The sequence below is a fragment of the Daktulosphaira vitifoliae genome, unplaced genomic scaffold (assembly GCF_025091365.1).
Source record: "Daktulosphaira vitifoliae isolate Bord-2020 unplaced genomic scaffold, ASM2509136v1 Scaffold_3, whole genome shotgun sequence".
NCBI classification, from domain to species: Eukaryota; Metazoa; Arthropoda; class Insecta; order Hemiptera; family Phylloxeridae; genus Daktulosphaira; species Daktulosphaira vitifoliae.
In genome coordinates, this window is record NW_026099574.1 from 33,965,969 (window position 1) to 33,991,066 (window position 25,098).

General features: G+C 26.7%; 4 protein-coding genes across 11 annotated transcripts in view; 1 reads left to right on the forward strand and 3 right to left on the reverse strand.

Moving 5' to 3' along the window:
• LOC126900583 (agrin-like) overlaps positions 1 to 2,390 on the reverse strand; it is a 70,901-nt gene extending 68,511 nt beyond the window's left edge. The window contains exon 1 of the mRNA XM_050676400.1: positions 2,285 to 2,390. The gene's annotated coding sequence lies outside the window, so the exon portion shown is untranslated. The remainder of the gene's footprint in view (positions 1 to 2,284) is intronic.
• A 2,875-nt stretch (positions 2,391 to 5,265) lies between these two features.
• Positions 5,266 to 19,654, reverse strand: LOC126900595 (uncharacterized). 8 transcript variants are annotated; one of them, XR_007702887.1, is made up of 6 exons: positions 13,279 to 13,390; positions 12,984 to 13,187; positions 10,499 to 12,795; positions 6,413 to 6,445; positions 6,221 to 6,310; positions 5,266 to 6,162 (listed from the first exon to the last, which is right to left on the reverse strand). XR_007702887.1 is itself a non-coding variant. In XM_050676422.1 (5 exons), exons 1-5 carry the CDS (start codon positions 19,373 to 19,375, stop codon positions 6,068 to 6,070), a joined length of 450 nt encoding a protein of 149 aa, XP_050532379.1. In that variant the 5' UTR covers positions 19,376 to 19,654; the 3' UTR covers positions 5,270 to 6,067. The 8 variants fall into 8 exon arrangements, 5 of the variants coding, with proteins under 5 accessions (XP_050532379.1, XP_050532377.1, XP_050532380.1 ...); XR_007702885.1 differs by lacking the exons at positions 12,984 to 13,187; positions 13,279 to 13,390 and adding an exon at positions 6,590 to 7,605 and having other exon boundaries at positions 5,269 to 6,162; positions 6,221 to 6,330; positions 10,499 to 10,734; XM_050676422.1 differs by lacking the exons at positions 10,499 to 12,795; positions 12,984 to 13,187; positions 13,279 to 13,390 and adding exons at positions 6,590 to 6,800; positions 19,355 to 19,654 and having other exon boundaries at positions 5,270 to 6,162.
• On the reverse strand, positions 15,936 to 19,895 carry LOC126900597 (uncharacterized). Its single transcript, XM_050676425.1, has 5 exons — positions 19,678 to 19,895; positions 17,234 to 18,249; positions 17,057 to 17,089; positions 16,865 to 16,954; positions 15,936 to 16,806 (listed from the first exon to the last, which is right to left on the reverse strand). The coding sequence occupies exons 2-5, from the start codon at positions 18,105 to 18,107 to the stop codon at positions 16,712 to 16,714; spliced, it is 1,092 nt and encodes a 363-aa protein (XP_050532382.1). The 5' UTR covers positions 18,108 to 18,249; positions 19,678 to 19,895; the 3' UTR covers positions 15,936 to 16,711.
• A 3,808-nt stretch (positions 19,896 to 23,703) lies between these two features.
• Positions 23,704 to 25,006, forward strand: LOC126900609 (ubiquitin-fold modifier-conjugating enzyme 1). The gene is made up of 4 exons (XM_050676450.1): positions 23,704 to 23,916; positions 24,001 to 24,132; positions 24,190 to 24,357; positions 24,729 to 25,006. Exons 1-4 carry the CDS (start codon positions 23,800 to 23,802, stop codon positions 24,810 to 24,812), a joined length of 501 nt encoding a protein of 166 aa, XP_050532407.1. The 5' UTR covers positions 23,704 to 23,799; the 3' UTR covers positions 24,813 to 25,006.
• The last annotated feature ends 92 nt before the right edge of the window (positions 25,007 to 25,098 follow it).

Consider the following 25,098-nt stretch of genomic DNA (forward strand, 5'->3'; position numbering starts at 1 on the left):
CAAATCCAGAGGTCAAATTTTTTTTTTTCACATTAAAGTATATTACATAAGCTTTAATTTAAGATATATTTAAAAGTGTCAGTATTTCCGGAATACTTTCAAAAATTAAATTGAAAATATCGTAGTAACAATACGCATGTTTAAAGTTTTGACCCCCCTTGTTAAAGGGGTATGATCCGATTTACAAAAAAAGCGTGCCAGATGAAAGGGGTATATAAATATTTATTATAAAAAAATAATAATATTGATCCATACATTTTTCCAAAAGTTATATAAAATATAAATTAAATAATATAACATATAAAATCGAGATTTTTTTCACGGAAATCGTACGTTTTTCTTTAACTTTGATGTCCGTTTTCACCACGAAGACAAGTCCAGAGGTCAAATTTTTTTTTTTCAAATTAAAGTATATTACATAAGCTTTAATTTAAGATATATATAAAAGTGTCAGTCTTTCCGGAACATTTTCAAAAGTTAAGTTGAAAAAGTTCTACTTTCTATACGCATTTTAAAAGGTTTGCACCCCCCCTGTATAAAGGGAAATGGTCCGATTTTAAAAAAAAGTATGTCGAATGAAAGAAGTATATATAAAGTATTTATCATTAAAGAATAAAGTTGATTCATGCATTTTTTAAAAAGTTATAGCAACATAATGTTAAAAAATGTAAAATATAATATCAAGAATTTTTTCACAAAAATAGCATATTTTTGCATACGGTAGTCATTTTCACCATGAAGACAAGTCCAGAGGTCAAATTTTTTTTTTTCAAATTAAAGTATATTACATTAGCTTTAATTTAAGGTATATATAAAATTGTCAGTCTTTCCGGAACATTTTCAAAAGTTAAGTTGAAAAAGTTAATTTTTTGTAAAAAAGTTACCATTTTGAAACCCCATCCTTTGGGCTGTTAAAGGGTCAAATGTTCACAAAAATATATAAAATGATAGGTAATTATCTAAGGTATCTATAAAAAAAAAAATTATATTGATTCGGTCATTTTTAAAAAAGTTATGGCAATTTTAAGTAAAAAAAATTGAAAAAATATCGAAAATTAGCGATTTTTAAATTTGTAATTTTTTGGGGGATTTCCCCCGTTTACGGGGAACGAGGGAATTTTTTTCAATTTTTGAGGGTAATGTCTTCGACTAGATACGATTTGTGATCTTTTGACATATTGTTCATCAAAATCGGTCCAGCGAGAGCTGAGATTGAGCGTTCACAGACACAAAAAAAAAAATAAAAAAATAAAAAAAAAAACACATCATAGTAAAATTAATACCTTCTCAGCTTCGCATCGAAGATAAAAAAAAAAACACATCATAGTAAAATTAATACCTTCTCAGCTTCGCATCGAAGCTAAAAAAAAAAACACATCATAGTAAAATTAATACCTTCTCAGCTTCGCATCGAAGCTAAAATGTTTACATCATAATAGTAAAATATACGGTTATATTATTCAATTAGCTGGGGAAATATCATCTCGATAATTAATATGGCGCATAAAATATAGAACATAAAATTAAGGAAATATTATGAATGATTAATTGAAACCTGAAACTTAATAATTCTTGTTTATTATTTTTATTCTTGTATATTTTGAAATCAAAAAGTGTATGTCAAAAAAAAAAAAATTGAAATTCCATAGAAGTGATACATCATAGGATTGTTATAGTTCCAGATGATTTCACATAGGCAATAATATTATTAACATGCTATTGCATAAATAAAAAATTGCTTAAACATAAATTGAGAGCTAATTTAAGTAATTGAGTTGAAATTAAATTATGATTAAGTATTATTAAACTGATTTTTCTGTACAAAGTGATAGATTAATGCTAATATACTCATTTTCTCAGAAACTATTGAATATTTTCAATTTTTAAAAAGAAAAAAATGTTGTTTCATACTCTCAGAGATAAAAAACCTAAAATTTTAATTTCTTTAATGGGAAACCGTATTTTTGTTTTGATTATATGATAAAAAAAAATTACTTTTTTTTATCCTAAAGATAAATAAATAAAATTAGAGTTTAGTTTTTTTATATCTGAAGGATATTATAAGGTAAAATATTTAACTAGAAGTTATTGTAAAGTTTTTTGAATCAAACAATTTTTTTTCTTTTACGAAAATTTTTAATTTTTGATAGATTTCAAGAAAATGAGTGTCATATCTTAATCGATCATCCTATTTTTTCAGCATATAAGTAAAATTAACATTAAGTATAGTTAAAATTGTTATCATATGAAAAACAGAATCTCTTAAAAAATAATTTTTACTCACTAGATTTCGAAAACTCAAAGGTTATGTTCGACACGTGGTTAGCATTTGGAAAAATTTGTAGACGAACATACTTGTTTATAAATAGAAACGCGAACGCTTACTGAACTTTCAATATGAAAGAAGAGACTGCCACCGACTTTTGTAGCGCATGGCAATAATTTTTCCTACTCACAGTTTTAACTAATACGAAGGTATAAATCAAATCACTGCAAAGTCGATTTGTTATTTAATAGTTTTTTTATAATTGAATGTTAAAAATAAAACTTGTGCGAAATGTTCAGTTTATATATTTTAACAAAGAGTAATGTGTAGAAATAGGAATAAATTAGTTTGATTAAATAAATTTATATTGAAATGCTTACCAATGTCTTTATTATTTTAATGGTAATTAAATTTACTGTCAAATTATAATTTAAGAACATTTCGATGACATTTTAGAATAGCATGGTTATTAATGACTTAGATCACATAATCCCATCGCAAACGCACAGCTAATGATTTGTTTAAATGTAGAATTAGTGGAATATTCATTATTATCGAAGAACATTGTAAAATATTAACGCCTCTATATTAATACAATTTTGGGGGTACTAGTGTGCTGTGACTTGAGTTCATTGTTTTTATTTTATTATTGATTTATATTTACTATTTATACCAATTTATCATACCTATGAATTTATCATACATTTTGAAGAGAGATGTATAATAATGTAAAAAATCAAATAATTATAGTTTTTACTATTTTCCAAGAGGAAACTTCCGTATTAATGTATTTTACAAATCAGAATAACAGAAAAAGAAATGCCATAAGTAAGTGTAGCGAACGGCTTTCGTTAGAAGAACAAGGGTCTCCTGCTTATTAATAGCGATAATGTTTTAATTTATTTAATAATAATTATCAGAGAGCGCCTTTTTCAATCATTGAATGAGACTTGTGACAATATCTAAATCGATATTATTTGAGAGTATAATAAGAAAAAAAAACCCAGCACAGGGGGGTCGTGGCACAGTGGTGACGTGCCATAGTTGGGTCAATAACAATTTTTGGACCAGTACTTTAGAAATTTTTTTTCAATAACACAATTAAAAATAGGTGCACCCACTCCTCATTTCCAGTTATAACATTAAATTCTTAATAACTTCTGAAATGCTGGTTTTAAAGTTATTTTCAACCAGTAATTTTCTTATTTACATCATTATCTATTAAAAACCCAGCACAGTGGGGTCAAGGCATAGTGAAGACGTTGCATAGTTGGGTCCAGTGTAGATTTAATCTGACAGTGATTAAAATCACTATCCTAAAAAACGCTTCGATGCAAATCTGTAGATAGTGTTTAACTTAAAAAACCCAACCCAGCAAAGGGGCTCCCGGCACAGTGGTGACGTTGCAGCATAATTGGATCAAGTATAATAATATCTGACAGTGATTAAAATCACTATCATAAAAAACGCTTTCATGCAAATCTTTAGATAGTATTTAATTTTAAAAAATTGGTGGATTATTCCAAAAGCTACATGATCTGCTAGTTCCTTATTAATAAGTATATAAGTATATTAAAGTATATCGAATGAAAAGGGGATTATTAGAAAATATTATTTCTCATAAAAAAATTATGTTGATCTATACACTTTTCAATAAGTATAGCATTATAATGTTAAAAATGTAAAAAATAGAATCGAGAATTTACACACAAAAATAGCATTCAGTAGCCATTTTCACCGTGAAGAAAAAATAAAGTGCGAATTTTTTTTTTTGCATAATTAAGTATATTAAATTAGCTTTCATTTAAAATATGTATAAAAGTGTCAGACTTTTCGGAACACTTTCAAAATTTAAGTTGAAAAAGTAAATTTTTTTTGAAAAAGTTGTCATTTTAAATCCCTCCTGTGGGCAGGTAAAGGGTCAGATATGAAAAAAAAATATGCCAAATGATAGGTAAAGACATCATGTATCTATAAAAAAAAGAATTATATTGATCCATACATCTTTCAAAAAGTTATAGCATTATAAAGTTAAAAATATAAAAAAGAATATTTTTACAAAAATCGTATTTTTTTTATAATATTTGATGTCTGTTTTCACCATGAAGATAAAATAAAGTCCAAAATTTTCTTTTTTCAAATTAAAGTACATTACATGAGCTTTAATTTAAGATATATATAAAAGTGTCAGACCTTCCAGAACATTTTCAAAAGTTAAGTTAAAAAAGTTAATTTTTTGTGAAAAAGTTGTCATTTTAAATCCCCCCTGTGGGCAGGTTAAGTGTCAGATTTACAAAAAAAATATACCAAATGATAGGTAAAGACATCAAGCATCTATATAAAAAATATATATATTGATATGTTCATTTTTGAAAAAGTTACGGAAGTTTTTAGTAAAAAAAATTGAAAAAATTTCAAAATTAGCGATTTTTAAATTTGTAATTTTTTTGGAGGTTTCCCCCATTTACGGGGAACGATGGAAATTTTTTCAATATTGAAGGGTAATGTCTTCGACTAGATACGATTTGTGATCTTTTGACGTATCATTGAAAGAAATCCGTTCGGTGAGAGCTGAGAAAAAGTGGTAACAGACACAAAAAAAAAAAAAAAACATCATAGTAAAACCAATACCTTCTCAGCTTCGCATCGAAGCTAAAATATAAATTTGCTCATAGAAGATTATTTTCTGTAATTATGGGTTATAACTATGAAGACANTAGAAGATTATTTTCTGTAATTATGGGTTATATTAAATGTCTCCTATTTAAATGATGTATAAAAATTTCAAAATAACTAAAATTATGTCGTATAAACATTACACTAAATAACCATTACAATTTTACTTTGTGTAATTAAAGTTTTCTATATTTCCGTTTTAATAAATAGCATATTTTTATTTAATATTATATAATTCAAATTAAACATAAATAGTATATAACATACCAAAGAAAATAAATATGTTAATAGAAATTTAATACATAGAATCGTGATAAAATAACTATTTTTAATTAAAAATGAGTGTAAACAATTAGGTGTTTATTAGTTTTTTATTCAGTTATACTTTATCTTAAATTTTTTAAATGTAATTACAAGTAAATAAATTATTATAAGTCGAACAGTTACAAAATTTAGTTATAACATTTTAAGGATAATAAAAAGACTTATAATACTAATAATTTTATTTGGGCAAAATGGTGAGGTTTATAATTAAATCAAAAAAATAACACTTAAATCATTATTTATTAAAAATTTTCCCTAAATTTTATGCATTGAAAACATCCAGTATATGTATGTGAAAATTCAGACATTTTTAAGAGTGCTGGTTTGGCCACATTTTACTCAGATAGAGAAAAATGTTTTTTTTTTTTGTTAATTAAAAAATTAGCGGTAATTGTTTTAAAGAGGATTAAAATGTTATATTATTATCTTTTCTTAATAATTTTTTTATATGTTTTAAACTTGATTTTTTCAAGTGTTTGTTGTTTGAAATAATTGTTTTAAATGATCTAAACAAAATGGATTGATTAATTTGATGTTTTAATTATGAAGTTTACAACAAAATGTCATAAGCATCTCAATCCTGCTTTTTACACATAAAAAATCTTTATGCACTTAAAGTAAAATAAATGTATTTTCAAAAATTTTATATTTACTGTAATTTTATATTTAAAGATATGTATTTTAATTTATTTCTCTTTCACATAAAACTGAATAAACTTGAATTTGTTATATATTAATATCATATTTAGATTATATGATATTAGAAAAATTAACTGATTAATAAAAATGTTGAACCAATAATTAATCAAGATATTTATTAAAATAAACTCGGTTTTCTGGTGATTCAATAAATGTTGAAGACTGAGTATCTTGATTTTTGGCAATACGTTTTAACTCTAAAAAATTATGGTAAAAAGAGTAAATAATATATTTAATTTTTATATTGATGATTACTTTTTGTCAATTTCTCATTGTCAAATTCCTTTTCATCATCTTCGCTAGATTCACTTTCAATAGAATTATCTACTGACTGCGTAGAAACAGCTAAATAAAGAGTAATATTTCTATAAAATCATACTTATTATAAATAAATTGAATTACAATAAATTAGTATAGCTTAAATAATTATAAGGGAAACCAAATCACCTGTCTTTTGATACACACCATGTTTATGAAGAACTATAACACATAAAAGTATTTATATGCGTATTATAAAATAAAATAAATTAATATTAAGTATAATGAAATGCATAATTAATAATTTTGTGTTATATTGGTTAAATAATTTAAGTTTACTGAATGATTTTCCTTTGTAATATCTACCTTTACAAAACTTTCCTCCAGAGATCAGGTCAATATGTATTGGTATTGTCGTTTTGCCAGTTTCAGTGTCATATTGGAATCCCAAATCGTAAAATTTTTCTTTAATCGTAACTTGAATTTCATCATTTATTTTATTACTAAAGTATTTATAAAATAGTCGTTCATTATTTATTATAATAGTGTTTTTTTCGATTTCGATATTATATTGCTGCTGTAACATAAGATCATCAGACACACAAGTAATATTACAATATTTTGAAATGTCAAAATCTAGAATTGCTTTAATTTTTAATATTAATTCGTTTAATTTATTTAGTGTCTTACTAGTGTCTGTTAAATTATCCTGTATAGGAAGGGGAATTTTACTATTTTCTAAATATATTATTATAGGAATTAAAATAAACGTTTTTTTTGAATGATTCCGTGGCAAACTTCGAAAGCTGTCCAATAGATCCATGGCGCCTCTTAACTTTGGCGTTTCTTTTCTTATTATATGTATTGTGTTAAGAAGTTTTAAAATGCAGTCGTCTCTATTACTTTTACCTTTTAAATCTTCACAGTGAGTATGAAAATGTTGAAGTATCAAAATAATTTTTTTTAAAAATTTGGCATAATTACAGCCCAGATAAACAGTTGCCAATCGAATTCGGGAATTACAATTATTTCTATCGATTCGACTCCGAATAACCTTATTTAATTTATGTTCATTATTCATGTATATTATACTATTTACGTCATTTAAATTTTGCCATCCAGAATGCTTGAATAGATTTTTTAAGATTCGTATAACTTTTAATGAATTAGGCGCTGTTTCGGTGTTCGTAATTGTACAAAATATTATTAAACTGACTACGATGTAATTATAATAGGTCATTTTGAATTTTCAATAAACAGTTATGATTACGCAATGTTAAATGAAAAAATTTAAAAGTATAACTTAAATGATTGAAGAAGCGACTAATTACAGTTTTTCTTACAATACTACTGAAAAGTTTAGTTTTAAAGAATAATTTCACCTAAAAATAAAAATAAACTTTTATTTAATACTTAAGAATAAGTATGAATCAAAATTAGATTTTTGTGATAAAATTTTTGATTTCGATTAAATTTGATCTATTATTATTAATAACTAGGCTCCGCCCCAGACCCGGAGTCTTTCGAACCTTTGGCGCGTAAGCCTCTTCGGGCCGTCATCATAAGTAGGCCACTGATTCCGGTAGGGGTACCCGGCTACTCCGGGCACGATAGGTGTTTTTCAGAAAAAATATTACATCAGAATCAGTGGAATAAAGTATATATATGTTAAACATGTTATAGAAATTTTTTTGCTAAAATTAAAGTAATNAAAATATTATTATTAAAATCAGGAAAATTAAAAAAGAGAATATAGTAAAATTTATTGGGTATAAAGTTGACGTTTGTTAATGAGGTATTCCCTTTAGGCTTATTCAAAAATTATTTTAGGAGACAATTTAATATTTTTTACTTTGTTAAACATGTTATAAAAATTTTTTTGCTAAAATTAAAGTAATGATGAAAAAAAAGGACATTAGGTCCTTATAAATTAGAAGTTGCCTAAAAAATATTGATAGCAGTGGTTCAAGGGGGGCCCATATCTCTCTTAAATACATCCCTATTATACACAAAAATTATTAATAATCTAATTATAATAATTGTGTTTATATTATAGAATAATTAAAAAAAAAATTAGCAGGTTATTATACATGGCACATCGTAAAAAATTTAATTTTGATAAAAATATTGGTAATTGCGAGTTAACGTTGAACAGCACAGTTATCATAGATGATAGATAAATCATGCATGAGAAAAAAAAGATTATTAATAATGTACTGTTCTGATAATGAAAGTAAAAACTTATATAATTATAACGCCTTGAAATTTATATATAACATATATTATTCCTTGATAAAATATAGTGCAAATGCAAAAAAGTGTCATAATAATAATACAAGTTACACCATATAATTAAGGTTCATAACCCAACGTATGAGCAGAAATGAATCACTGCGCACATTAAAACCATGCGCGTGGACTTGAAAAAAAAAGAAAATCTCGTAAAACGGTGAAAATTGAACGGATTGAATTGATTTTTTTATCATATCTCAGGAATGTCATTGGGCGGGTCTGGTGAAAATTTCAAAAATTTTCCGACCTTCGCCAATAATATTCCCGGAGTCTGGTAACCGAGTACTTTTGTTGAAAAAAAAAATTTTGGAAATCCGAGCACACTAAGTAATTTTCCCAGAAAAGCGTCTTTTTCCTTGTTCTATTATATAATAAGATTTTACCATTAGCTTGATGCGTCGCATTGCACTTCCGGCTTTACCGCTGGATGGCGCTGCGACACAGCTAGCTCTCCTTGTCCGACTGGTCGCGCGCGCCGAGTGATCGCGGGTGATGCGAACCGGTCCCCAGCCCAGCGGCCACTGATGAATCTTATATTAATTTTCCCTTCGACGTCCTCACAGAATAAATAATTGTGATATTTGTACGGACTTATTAAATACTAATTTAAAATAAATTTAACCGCTGTGTTATTATTTAAAATAAAATAAATCCTTAATTCCACAACAAGTTTGGTAACATTTGTACATTCAATACTGTTACTCACCTGTTTCGTATGAAGCAGAGCGCCACAAACAAATTAATATTTGAATACTTAACGCAGAATTATGAATGCCGCTGTTTAAACTTGTTAACTTTACAACAGTACAGAAAATGAAAATAGTGTAATAAATAATAAACCACAAACCGTTTACTTAGCTGTTAAGATTTAAAAAAAAACTATTTTAAACTCGAATAGGTATTGGAAGTAAACCGTATTACATTTTTGTTCCTACAAAATTAATATTTTAAAACATACAGAATAAAACATAAAGGTAAGGTAACCCAGAACNAAAAAAAAAAAAAAAAACATCATAGTAAAATTAATACCTTCTCCGCTTCGCATCGAAGCTAAAATTTAGCAGGTTATTATACATGGCACATCGTAAAAAATTTAATTTTGATAAAAATATTGGTAATTGCGATTTAACGTTGAACAGCACAGTTATCATAGATGATAGATAAATCATGTATGAGAAAAAAAAGATTATTAATAATGTACTGTTCTGATAATGAAAGTAAAAACTTATATAATTATAACGTCTTGAAATTTATATATAACATATATTATTCCTTGATAAAATATAGTGCAAATGCAAAAAAGTGTCCTAATAATAATACAAGTTACACCATATAATTAAGGTTCATAACCCAACGTATGAGCAGAAATGAATCACTGCGCACATTAAAACCATGCGCGTGGACTTAAAAAAAAAAAGAAAAGCTCGTAAAACGGTGAAAATTGAACGGATTGAATTGATTTTTTTATCATATCTCAGGAATGTCATTGGGCGGGTCTGGTGAAAATTTCAAAAATTTTCCGACCTTCGCCAATAATATTCCCGGAGTCTGGTAACCGAGTACTTTTGTTGAAAAAAAAAATTTTGGAAATCCGAGCACACTAAGTAATTTTCCCAGAAAAGCGTCTTTTTCCTTGTTCTATTATATAATAAGATTTTACCATTAGCTTGATGCGTCGCATTGCACTTCCGGCTTTACCGCTGGATGGCGCTGCGACACAGCTAGCTCTCCTTGTCCGACTGGTCGCGCGCGCCGAGTGATCGCGGGTGATGCGAACCGGTCCCCAGCCCAGCGGCCACTGATGAATCTTATATTAATTTTCCCTTCGACGTCCTCACAGAATAAATAATTGTGATATTTGTACGGACTTATTAAATACTAATTTAAAATAAATTTAACCGCTGTGTTATTATTTAAAATAAAATAAATCCTTAATTCCACAACAAGTTTGGTAACATTTGTACATTCAATACTGTTACTCACCTGTTTCGTATGAAGCAGAGCGCCACAAACAAATTAATATTTGAATACTTAACGCAGAATTATGAATGCCGCTGTTTAAACTTGTTAACTTTACAAAAGTACAGAAAATAATTTTACAAATGAAAATAGTATAATAGATAATAAAGCACAAACCGTTTACTTAGCTGTTAAATTTTAAAAAAATACTATTTTAAACTCGAATAGGTATTGGAAGTAAACCGTATTATATTTTTGTTCCTACAAAATTAATAATTTAAAACATACAGAATAAAACACGAAGGTAAGACAAATCAATTTTTTATCTAGATACTTTTTTTTTTTGAATACTTGTCAGACTTTTAGTTTATAATTTCAACATAATATATACATTATACAGGGTGTTCAGTGAGTCAGGAAACGGGTTTCTATTGTTCTCATTGTTACAAACAATGAGAACAATAGAAACCCGTTTCCTGACTTACTGAACACTCTGTATATATAATGTATTAATTTTTTCATTGTGTAAAAAATTAATTTTAAAGTTTCACTTTAAAATTATCAATCTAAAGGTACACTTTCTATAACCGGCCGTAAATCCACGGCAGCCGTGTTAATATGTTTAAAAAAAAACCCAGAACAGGGAGGTCGTGGCACAGTGGTGACGTGGCATAGTTGGGTCAAGTATAATGATATCTGACAGTGATTAAAATCACAATCATAAAAAACATTTCGATACAAATCTTTAGATAATGTTTAATTTAAACAATCGGTGGATTATTATAAAAGCTAAATGATTTGCTATTTCTTTATATATCCTGATTAGGATTAAGTATGTCGAATGAAAGAGGGATATAAATATTATTTCTAATATAAAAATTGTATGAATGCTGTTGGCTTCCCAAGCTGTCGAATTATTGTAAATAAATCTTTTTTTCTTGTAGACCAGTACCAAACTGAATTGGGTATTGACCTTAAAAAAGCTAAATTGGACTCTTTACAGTTATGAATATAATCTTCGGATTGAACTTGTTTCTTAGTTACATTGGTATCTGTACCAACATGTTTGAATGCTATTGTTAAACAGTCACAAACTCGCAGTCTCATTATTTTTACAGCCATATATAACAAATGATAGGGATCGACGCCTCGACGATCCTTACGTCGCAGTTCACTAGATGCCATCATAAAAGGTGTAACATTGACTGTATCCTTAAATTTACTAAAGTGTCCCATATAAATACTCGGAAATGACAACTCTTCAGCATGCTCATCAAATAATAAACTTTGTGGAATATTTTGTTGGCCTGGTGCCAATCTTAAATATTTTTCTTCAATCCATACTAAAGTTTGTTGTTAAGCAGTAAGGCTTTCTTCAATATCAATGTTTTCACTGATTCATCAATATTCTGTTGTGTAATGAATGGTGCTTCTTCATTAAAAAATGATTCATCAACTGTTATTTTGTAATGCTGATATAAAGGAGTATTAATCAAATAATGCAACCATTGTTTAACTGATCCGATGCTAATTAAGCCATGAACAAAACTACTTTTATGAATTATTTTCTTTTTGATATGTACGTAAATGCAAAGTTCATCATTAACATTTCTTGGAAGTGACCGGACCATGGTTTCAACAGCAACAGGGACATTGATAGTTTGTCCGTATATACCAAATTGTCTTTAAACATGTTTCAATCTTCTTATTTGCATAAAAGAAATTCGAGGTGAGATAAGCCTTTCAGTGATGAAATCTATTTTTGGTAAATGCTGTGGTACTTTTGGATAATGATTCCATTATAAACAGAGAAATTAGGAATGTGATTTTTATCTATTGCTGATTTACATGTGGAGCAAATTTTGAGTGCATCCACATTTTTCCCAATGGTTAAAGTGTCAATTATACATCCAGATGCAGATGGTTTCTTCAAATCTTTCTCAAACCTAAGTCGGTCGCAAATTGAACAAGCAAGTCCAAATTCATTATTTTAAAAATTATCGTTGAAATATTTATTTATATTTCAAACCAGATGAACTTTGGAAAATAACAGATATTGTTTCTTCATCACTCACTTCAATGCTATTAGTGTTTGAATAAGTAGATGTCCCGGCAGTACTTTGTGAATGTTGTATTCGTTTTCTTCTTTCAGCTTCACGCTGTTTCAATTTCTGTCTATTCTGCTCCCTGTATCGTTTTTGACGTTCAGTTTTATTATTATTTACTCTAACATTAATGGTGTGTCTTGTGTTTAACTGACCTTGGTGATTTCCAGCTTCAATAATAATATTTTGTGACCATTGTTGTAATTATTGTTGACTCTTAAAATATTTATAAAAAAAAATTATGTAATTAAAAAAAAGGGCAGTAAAATATGACTTAAATATATTTAAAAACTCAAGCATCTTAATTATATTTACATTAACCGAGGCTTTAAATAGACGAAATACACACAGACTTAATATACTAATAAATACAAAATTTAATGCTATGAATTTAAACAACTTACAGATGACTAGGTGGACTTTGGGAAATAACAGATATTGTTTCTTCATCACTCACTTCAATGCTATTAGTGTTTGAAGAAGTAGATGGCCCGGCAGTACTTTGTGAATGTTGTATTCGTTTTCTTCTTTCAGCTTCACGCTGTTTCAATTTCTGTCTATTTTGCTCCCTGTATCGTTTTTGACGTTCAGTTTTACTATTATTTACTCTAAAAAAAATTAATATAAAAATTAAACAAAAGCTAAAATAAAACTTATTGATAAATACAAACTTTAATAATAGAAATATAATCAACTTACAGATGACTTGATAGTGTGTCGTAAAGCGCTTTCTTTTTAGGAGGTTGCTCACTTTCACTGTCACACATTTTTTATTTATCGTTAATAATTTGAAGTGTATGAAAATTAAAATAAAATAATTAACATTTAATCACATTAATATTATATAACAAAAAGTTTATCCAAAAAAATCCGATGATGTACGTACAGTACGTACAGTACGATAATTATGTAATGTTATCATTACTTCTCGTTTCAATGTAGTGTTATCGAAGGTTCGTTATTCAGCGCGATTCTTTTCTTTTTAGATAAAACACAGGTTATGTGTACCGTAATAAACAACACTATATACTAAATAGGTATCCAAGCTTAGTGTAGCGGGAGAAATGTTGCTTACATATATAGCGTGGCGACGCGTCGCCACGGCAAGTGTCACCACGCCAAAAATTTTTTTACCCCCCGGCTATAGATGTTTCACATCAAAATTGAAAAAATTTCGAAAATTAGCGATTTTTAATTTGTAATTTTTTTGGAGGTTTCCCCCATTTCCGGGGAACGATGGAAATTTTTTCAATTTTGAAGGGTAATGTCTTCGACTAGATACGATTTGTGATCTTTTGACGTATCGTTGAAAGAAATCCGTTTGGTGAGAGCTGAGAAAAAGTGGTAACAGACAAAAAAAAAAAAACACATAATAGTAAAATAATACCTTCTCAGCTTCGCATCGAAGCTAAAAAAAATGATAAATAAATCATTTAAGATATAAAACGTTAAAAAATATTAGTAAAATTTGTATTATACCCAACCACTGAAATTAAAAATAAACATTTAAATTTAAAACATCAAATTCTAAAACGAATTTCTTTATTTATAAATGTAATAACTTTAAGCTGATTTACATTTTATATTTATACATAAAGGTATAACTGATTTTTTATTACGTTAAATATATTATTTTATTTTAAAAATGTATACATTCTTATTGTGTATGATTTATTGTCTCAATTTAAGAGTTGTGAAACATAAGGTGAAATTATGTCACTAATTTAACTATAAAAATATATATTTGCTCATAGAAGATTATTTTCTGTAATTATGGGTTATATTAAATGTCTCCTATTTAAATGATGTATAAAAATGTCAAAATGACTAAAATGTGTCGTATAAACATAACACTAAATAACCATTACAATTTTACTTTGTGTAATTAAAGTTTTCTATATTTCCGTTTTAATAAATAGCATATTAGCTTCGATGCGAAGCTGAGAAGGTATTGGTTTTACTAAGATGTGTTTATTTTTTTTTATTTTTTTTTTGTGTCTGTTACCACTTTTTCTCAGCTCTCACCGAACCAATTTCTTTCAATGATACGTCAAAAGATCACAAATTGTATCTAGTCGAAGACATTACCCTCAAAAATTGAAAAAAATGCCCTCGTTCCCCGTAAATGGGGGAAACCTCCAAAAAAATTACAAATTTAAAAATCGCTAATTTTCGAAATTTTTTCAATTTTTTTTACTTAAAAGTGCCATAACTTTTTCAAAAATGAACATATCAATATAATTCTTTTTTGTATAGATGTGCAATATTATTACTTTTCGTTTGGTATATTTTTTTCATAAATTTAACCCTTAACCTGCCCACAAGGGGGGATTTAAAATGACAACTTTTTCACAAAAAATTAATTTTTTTAACTTAAATTTTGAAAATGTTCCGGAAGGTCTGACACTTTTATATATATCTTAAATTAAAGCTAATGTAATATACTTTATTATGGAAAAAAAAAATTTCGGACATTTATTTTATCTTCATGGTGAATACAGACATCAAAGTTTATAAAAAAAAACGATTTTTGTAAAAAAATTCATTTTTATATTTTTAACTTTATAATGCTATAACTTTTTGAAAGATGTATGGATCAATATAATTTTTTTTTTATAGATGCATGATGTCTTTACCTATCATTTGGTATATATTTTTTTTATATCTGACCCTTTACCTGCCCACAGGGGGGGATTTAAAATGACAACTTTTTCACAAAAAATTTACTTTTTCAACTTAAATTTTGAAAGTGTTCCGGAAAGTCTGACACTTTTATATATATCTTAAATTAAAGCTAATGTAATTTACTTTATTATGCAAAAAAAAAATTTCGGACTTTATTTTATCTTCACGGTGAAAATGGCTACCGAATGCTATTATTGTGTGAAAATTCTCGATTTTATTTTTTACATTTTTAACTTTATAATGCTATGACATATTGAAAAGTGTATGGATCAACATTATTTTTTTATGAGAAATAATATTTTTTAATAATCCCTTTTTCATTCTACATACTTTATCTTAATTAGGATATTAATAATGAACTAGCAGATCATGTAGCTTTTGGAATAGTCCACCAATTTTTTAAAATTAAACAGTATCTAAAGATTTGCATCGAAGCGTTTTTTTTTGATAGTGATTTTAATCACTGTCAGATATCATTATACTTGATCCATCTATACCACGTCACCACTGTGCCGCGACCCCCCTGTGCTGGGTTTTTTTATTTAATATTATATAATTCAAATTAAACATAAATAGTATATAACATACCAAAGAAAATAAATATGTTAATAGAAATTTAATACATAGAATCGTGATAAAATAACTATTTTTAATTAAAAATGAGTGTAAACAATTAGGTGTTTATTAGTTTTTTATTCAGTTATACTTTATCTTAAATTTTTTAAATGTAATTACAAGTAAATAAATTATTATAAGTCGAACAGTTACAAAATTTAGTTATAACATTTTAAGGATAATAAAAAGACTTATAATACTAATAATTTTATTTGGCCAAAATGGTGAGGTTTATAATTAAAACACAAAAATAACACTTAAATCATTATTTATTAAAAATTTTCCTTACATTTTATGCATTGAAAACATCCAGTACATGTATGTGAAAATTCGGACATTTTTAAGAGTACTGGTTTGGCCACATTTTTCTGAGATAGAAAAAAATGTTTTTTTTTTTTTTTTAATTAAAAAATTAGCGGTAATAGTTTCAAAGAGGATTGTAATGTTATAATATTATCTTTTCTTAATAATTTTTTTATATGTTTTAAACTTGATTTTTTCAAGTGTTTGTTGTTTGAAATAATTGTTTTAAATGATCTAAACAAAATGGATTGATTAATTTGATGTTTTAATTATGAAGTTTACAACAAAATGTCATAAGCATCTCAATCCTGCTTTTTACACATAAAAAATCTTTATGCACTTAAAGTAAAATAAATGTATTTTCAAAAATTTTATATTTACTGTAATTTTATATTTAAAGATATGTATTTTAATTTATTTCTCTTTCACATAAAACTGAATAAACTTGAATTTGTTATATATTAATATCATATTTAGATTATATGATATTAGAAAAATTAACTGATTAATAAAAATGTTGAACCAATAATTAATCAAGATATTTATTAAAATAAACTCGGTTTTCTGGTGATTCAATAAATGTTGAAGACTGAGTATCTTGATTTTCGGCAATACGTTTTAACTCTAAAAAATTATGGTAAAAAGAGTAAATAATATATTTAATTTTTATATTGATGATTACTTTTTGTCAATTTCTCATTGTCAAATTCCTTTTCATCATCTTCGCTAGATTCACTTTCAATAGAATTATCTACTGACTGCGTAGAAACAGCTAAATAAAGAGTAATATTTCTATAAAATCATACTTATTATAAATAAATTGAATTACAATAAATTAGTATAGCTTAAATAATTATAAGGGAAACCAAATCACCTGTCTTTTGATACACACCATGTTTATGAAGAACTATAACACATAAAAGTATTTATATGCGTATTATAAAATAAAATAAATTAATATTAAGTATAATGAAATGCATAATTAATAATTTTGTGTTATATTGGTTAAATAATTTAAGTTTACTGAATGATTTTCCTTTGTAATATCTACCTTTACAAAACCTTCCTCTAGAGTTCAGGTCAATATGTATTGGTATTGTCGTTTTGCCAGTTTTAATGTCATATTGGAATCCTAAATCGTAAAATTTTTCTTTAATCGTAACTTGAATTTCATCATTTATTTTATTACTGAAATATTTATAAAGTAGTCGTTCATTATTTATTATTATAGTGTTTTTTTCGATTTCGATATTATATTGCTGCTGTAACATAAGATCATCAGACACACAAGTAATATTACAATATTTTGAAATGTCAAAATCTAGATTTGCTTTAATTTCTAATATTAATTCATTTAATTTATTAAGTGACTTACTAGTGTCTGTTAAATTATCCTGTATAGGAAGGGGAATTTCACTATTTTCTAAATATATTATTATAGGGATTAAAATAAACGTTTCTTTTGAATGATTCCGTGGCAAACTTCGAAAGCTGTCCAATAGATCCATGGCGCCTCTTAACTTTGGCGTTTCTTTTCTTATTATATGTATTGTGTTAAGAAGTTTTAAAATGCAGTCGTCTCTATTACTTTTACCTTTTAAATCTTCACAGTGAGTATGAAAATGTTGAAGTATCAAAATAATTTTTTTTAAAAATTTGGCATAATTACAGCCCAGATAAACAGTTGCCAATCGAATTCGGGAATTACAATTATTTCTATCGATTCGATTGCAAATAACATTATTTAATTTATGTTCAATATTCATGTATTTTATACTATTTACGTCATTTAAATTTTGCCATCCAGAATGCTTGAATAGATTTTTTAAGATTCGTATAACTCTTAATGAATTAGCCGTTGTTTCGGTGTTCGTAATTGTACAAAATATTATTAAACTGACTACGATGTAATTATAATAGGTCATTTTGAATTTTCAATAAACAGTTATGATTACGTAATATTAAATAAAAAAATTTAAAAGTATAACTTAAATGATTGAAGAAGCGACTAATTACAGTTTTTCTTACAATACTACTGAAAAGTTTAGTTTTAAAGAATAATTTCACCTAAAAATAAAAATAAACTTTTATTTAATACTTAAGAATAAGTATGAATCAAAATTAGATTTTTGTGATAAAATTTTTGATTTCGATTAAATTTGATCTATTATTATTAATAACTAGGCTCCGCCCCAGACCCGGAGTCTTTCGAACCTTTGGCGCGTAAGCCTCTTCGGGCCGTCATCATAAGTAGGCCACTGATTCCGGTAGGGGTACCCGGCTACTCCGGGCACGATAGGTGTTTTTCAGAAAAAATATTACATCAGAATCAGTGGAATAAAGTATATATATGTTAAACATGTTATAGAAATTTTTTTGCTAAAATTAAAGTAATGATGAAAGAAAAGGACATTAGGTCCTTATATATTAGAAGTTGCCTAAAAAATATTGATAGCCGTGGTTCAAGGGGGGGCCATATCTCTCTTAAATACATCCCTATTATACACAAAAATTATTAATAATCTAATTATAATAATTGTGTTTATATTATAGAATAATTAAAAAAAAAATTAGCAGGTTATTATACATGGCACATCGTAAAAAATTTAATTTTGATAAAAATATTGGTAATTGCGAGTTAACGTTGAACAGCACAGTTATCATAGATGATAGATAAATCATACATGAGAAAAAAAAGATTATTAATAATGTACTGTTCTGATAATGAAAGTAAAAACTTATATAATTATAACGCCTTGAAATTTATATATAACATATATTATTCCTTGATAAAATATAGTGCAAATGCAAAAAAGTGTCATAATAATAATACAAGTTACACCATATAATTAAGGTTCATAACCCAACGTATGAGCAGAAATGAATCACTGCGCACATTAAAACCATGCGCGTGGACTTGAAAAAAAAAGAAAATCTCGTAAAACGGTGAAAATTGAACGGATTGAATTGATTTTTTTATCATATCTCAGGAATGTCATTGGGCGGGTCTGGTGAAAATTTCAAAAATTTTCCGACCTTCGCCAATAATATTCCCGGAGTCTGGTAACCGAGTACTTTTGTTGAAAAAAAAAATTTTGGAAATCCGAGCACACTAAGTAATTTTCCCAGAAAAGCGTCTTTTTCCTTGTTCTATTATATAATAAGATTTTACCATTAGCTTGATGCGTCGCATTGCACTTCCGGCTTTACCGCTGGATGGCGCTGCGACACAGCTAGCTCTCCTTGTCCGACTGGTCGCGCGCGCCGAGTGATCGCGGGTGATGCGAACCGGTCCCCAGCCCAGCGGCCACTGATGAATCTTATATTAATTTTCCCTTCGACGTCCTCACAGAATAAATAATTGTGATATTTGTACGGACTTATTAAATACTAATTTAAAATAAATTTAACCGCTGTGTTATTATTTAAAATAAAATAAATCCTTAATTCCACAACAAGTTTGGTAACATTTGTACATTCAATACTGTTACTCACCTGTTTCGTATGAAGCAGAGCGCCACAAACAAATTAATATTTGAATACTTAACGCAGAATTATGAATGCCGCTGTTTAAACTTGTTAACTTTACAACAGTACAGAAAATGAAAATAGTGTAATAAATAATAAACCACAAACCGTTTACTTAGCTGTTAAGATTTAAAAAAAAACTATTTTAAACTCGAATAGGTATTGGAAGTAAACCGTATTACATTTTTGTTCCTACAAAATTAATATTTTAAAACATACAGAATAAAACATAAAGGTAAGGTAACCCAGAACAGGGAGGTCGTGGCACAGTGGTGACGTGCCATAGTTGGGTCAAGTATAATGATATCTGACAGTGATTAAAATCACAATCATAAAAAACATTTCGATACAAATCTTTAGATAATGTTTAATTTAAACAATCGGTGGATTATTATAAAAGCTAAATGATTTGCTATTTCTTTATATATCCTGATTAGGATTAAGTATGTCGAATGAAAGAGGGATATAAATATTATTTCTAATATAAAAATTGTGTTGATCCATACACTTGTCAATAAGTTATAGCATTATAATGTTAAAAATGTAAAAAATAGAATCGAGAATTTTCATACAAAAATAGCATTTGGTAACTATTTTTACCGTGAAGACAAAATATAGTCTGAAATTTTTTTTTTTCATAAAAAAAAAATTACATTAGCTTTAATTTAAGATATATGTAAGAGTGTAAGACTTTCCAGAACACTTTCAAAAGTTAAATTTTTGAAAAAGTTGTCATTTTAAATCCCCCCTGTGGGTAGGTAAAGTTTTTAATAAAAAAAATAAAGATTTATAAAAATTTATAGTAAAAAAAACCTAGCACGGGGGGGTCGCGGCACAGTGGTGACGTGGCATAGTTGGATCAAGTATAATGATATCTGATAGTGATTAAAATCACTATCTCAAATAAACGCTTCGATGCAAATCTTTAGATAGTGTTTAATTTTAAAAAAATTGGTGTTTTATTCCAAAAGCTACTTGATCTGCTGGTTCCTTAATATCTCGATTAAGATAAAGTATGACGAATGAAAAAGGGTTTATTAAAAAATATTATTTCTCATAAAAAAATTGTGTGGATCCATAAACTTTTCAATAAGTTATAGCATTATAAAGTTAAATATAATATGAATAATAAAATCGAGAATTTTCACACGAAAATAGCATTCGGTAGCCATTTTCGCCGTGAAGAAAAGTCCAGAGGTCAAATTTTTTTTTTTCAAATTAAAGTATATTACATTAGCTTTAATTTAAGATATATATAAAAGTGTCAGACCTTCCGGAACACTTTCAAAAGTTAAGTTGAAAAAGTTCTACTTTCTATATGCATTTTTTATATTTGAAGCCCCCCCATATATAGGGAAATAGTCTGATTTAAAAAAAAAGTATATCCAATGAAAGATGTATATAAATACTACTTCTCATGAAAAAATTGTATTGATCCATACATTTTTTAAAAAGTTATAGCACTTTAAAGTAAAAAATGTAAATTATAAAATCGAAAATTTTCACACAAAAATAGCATTCGGTAGCCGTTTTCACCATGAAGACAAGTCGAGAGGTTAAATTTTTTTTTTTCAAATTAAAGTATATTACATTAGCTTTAATTTAAGATATATATAAAAGTGTCAGACCTTCCGGAACACTTTCAAAAGTTAAGTTGAAAAAGTTCTACTTTCTATATGCATTTTTTATATTTGAAGCCCCCCCATATATAGGGAAATAGTCTGATTTAAAAAAAAAGTATATCCAATGAAAGATGTATATAAATACTACTTCTCATGAAAAAATTGTATTGATCCATACATTTTTTAAAAAGTTATAGCACTTTAAAGTAAAAAATGTAAATTATAAAATCGAAAATTTTCACACAAAAATAGCATTCGGTAGCCGTTTTCACCATGAAGACAAGTCCAGAGGTCAGATTTTTTTTTTTCAAATTATAGTACATTACATTAGCTTTAATTTAAGATTTATATAAAAGTGGCAGACCTTCCGGAACATTTTCAAAAGTTAAGTTGAAAAAGTTAATTTTTTGTGAAAAAGTTGTCATTTTAAATCCCCCCCTGTAGGCAGAAAAAAGGTCAAATTTACAAAAAAAATATACCAAATAATAGATAAAGACATTAAGCATCTATAAAAAAAATATATATATTGATATGTTCATTTTTGAAAAAGTTACGGCAGTTTTTAGTAAAAAAAATTGAAAAAATTTCGAAAATTAGCGATTTTTAAATTTGTAATTTTTTTGGAGGTTTCCCCCATTTACGGGGAACGAGGAAAATTTTTTCAATTTTGAAGGGTAATGTCTTCGACTAGATACGATTTGTGATCTTTTGACGTATCGTTGAAAGAAATCCGTTCGGTGAGAGCTGAGAAAAAGTGGTAACAGACACAAAAAAAAACACANTCGGTGAGAGCTGAGAAAAAGTGGTAACAGACACAAGAAAAAAACACATAATAGTAAAATAATACCTTCTCAGCTTCGCATCGAAGCTAAAATGTGTTATCTTTCACTGTCTTGGTACCTTGAGGAAAACATTTAGGTTTTAATTAGTATATTTGTTCTATTGCGTCACTTGATTTTTTTCTATAGGTTTAATAATATATATATATATATGTATATATAGTATCGGCACTTTGATTATTCCATATAAACTAATTTTTAATGTTATAGGGCTTTTTAATTAAAATTTAGAACCATTTACAGACGAGAAAAAATTTTATTTCGGTAAAAATATTTAAATATTAATTTATGAATAAATGATAGCAATAAAATTAAAAAAATATATACCAATACAACTAGCATAAAGATAGTCAAATTATTTACAATTAAACAAATATAATAACAATAAAACAATTTAGTATAAGAGAGAGATAGAGAGAGATAATAAGTTTACTTAAATAGATAATGCAGATAATATTAATTGGGTGACTTAACATGTAATTTTAGAAAAACTGTTAAATTTAAAATAAATGTGTTATTTCGAATGTTGTGGTTAGTTAATTTAAAATCCAATAAGCTCAATATAAAAGGGTCACCAATTTCATAATTTAAGAGTTTAAAGAGAAAATAGTTGTAGTCAGTAGTTCTACGTTATTTTAAAGTCTTTCGTGTTAGTTATATTCCTTGAACGTTATATTAGGTACAATAAAATATAAAATAATTAAGTTTACTTTTTAATATGTATAATAATATTGTCTTAAAATCACATAGTACACCAATATTTAAGTATATGTGTTTTTTAAGGAATCTGATTGTTTAAAATTGTATATACTATAAAGCTTTAAACTTAAAGCGAAATAATATTTTATGATTGATTTACCGATGCTTAATTTATTTATTTTCAATAGAGGATTAGATAAGTGTTTTATTGAAGGTGATTTTTACATTTTTACTTTTTATTTTTAAAACATTAAAAATGTATTATACATAATATATTTTTACCGGCGTAATAGATGTACTAGAATTCAAAATATACTTTTTATTGGCTGAACGGACTTCAGTTCTTAAACGGAACTGAATTTGATGAATAATCAAATTCAGTATAATCAATGAGTATTTTAAATTTAGAGTGTTTAATTTAGATCATTTTCATATTAACATAGTTTCATTAATTAAAATACTACTTTTATAATTTTTTTGCATATGTAACACAATTTAAAAAAAAACTATAGACTCATAAATGTTAGTTTTGTACACTTTATGTGGATGTGTTACACATTCAATCTATATCTATATATAGAGTGTTCAGTAAGTAAGGACACGGGTTTCTATTGTTCTTATTGTTTGTAACAATTTAACTGTTTCCTTACTTACTGAACATCAATATAAACTATAAAAAATATTTGTTAAACTATGAGTGACATCTATCAACATATTTTATAACTAATATATAAATTGACATATTGGTAGAGCGCAGCTACAGGCATAACAATGTTTTGATGCCAACAATTTAGTATTAAATCGCTATCTAAGATAATAGTACAACGTGTAAAATGATAAGAACCTGTTAGCATATTAAAATATTTACTTTTGATTACTATTTTAAATGAATGTTTTATATTCGTTTTTATAATCATATATAATAGAAAATGGATCAAACCAAACAAACGTTAAAATCTATACCATTATTAAAAACAAAAGCTGGGCCTCGAGATGTTGATTTATGGCCTCAAAGGTTAAAGGAAGAGTATCAATCACTTATTCAAGTGTGATATTTTGATTTGAATATTTAATATATTTAATAATATATTTTTATTCAGTATTTAATAATATTTTTCTAAATTTTTCAGTATGTACAAAATAACAAAGCAGCTGATAATGATTGGTTCAGATTAGAATCTAACAAAGAAGGCACTAAATGGTTTGGAAAATGCTGGGTTTTTCATGATCAGTTAAAATATGAATTTGACATTGAATTTGATGTATAGTAGTACAATATATTTATTATGCAAATATATCATATTAAATATGTATTTCAGATTCCTGTGACATTTCCTACAACTGCTCCTGAGATCGCATTACCAGAATTAGATGGGAAAACAGCCAAAATGTATAGAGGAGGAAAAATTTGTTTATCGGATCATTTTAAACCCCTTTGGGCTAGAAATGTACCAAAATTTGGTATCTCTCATGCTTTAGCTCTTGGTGTAAGATTTTTTTTTATTAATGATTCATTGAGTCTAGAATTTGAATATATGAGAAGTCCCTCGCAGAGAGTAATGTACAATATTGAAGTGAGCTAAGAAAATTTATGATGAGTTACTTCTTTTTTTATGAATACACCATATATCTATAAAAATATGGTGTGGTTCTGTAATAGCAAATAAGAGCTTATTTTTTACTCCAGTCTTGGCTCTAGAATTTATAATTTTGGTACAATTTAGTAATACTGTTTAATACTTACTTGATTGAGTATTTAATTTAAAAATATTGAATTGTAATTTATATCAATATTCAAATATATAATAATGATTTGAAATTTTAATAGTTATTTTCTAAGCTCATTTATGTTTTACAGTTAGGACCTTGGTTAGCTGTTGAAATTCCAGAGTTGATTCAACGAGGAGTAGTGCAATATAAAGAAAAAGATGAAACCAAGTAATTTCTATTCAAATTCTATGAAACTGATAAGAATTTTAAAAACATAATGGTATAAAAGCAAAGGATAAATAATCAAGTATTATTTTTAACTTTGCAATTTTTTTTTTTCTATTAACTTTTTGTTATATTTTGTTTGTTTAAGATATTTTTTGGAAATTAAAATTATCTGTGTAATAAAAAATATTAAAACGTTTATTGAAGTTTTACTTTTTCTCTATAAATAATGTATATAATTAAATGTATGTAAATAATCTTAATATTTTTTTTAATAAAAATAAATAAATTTT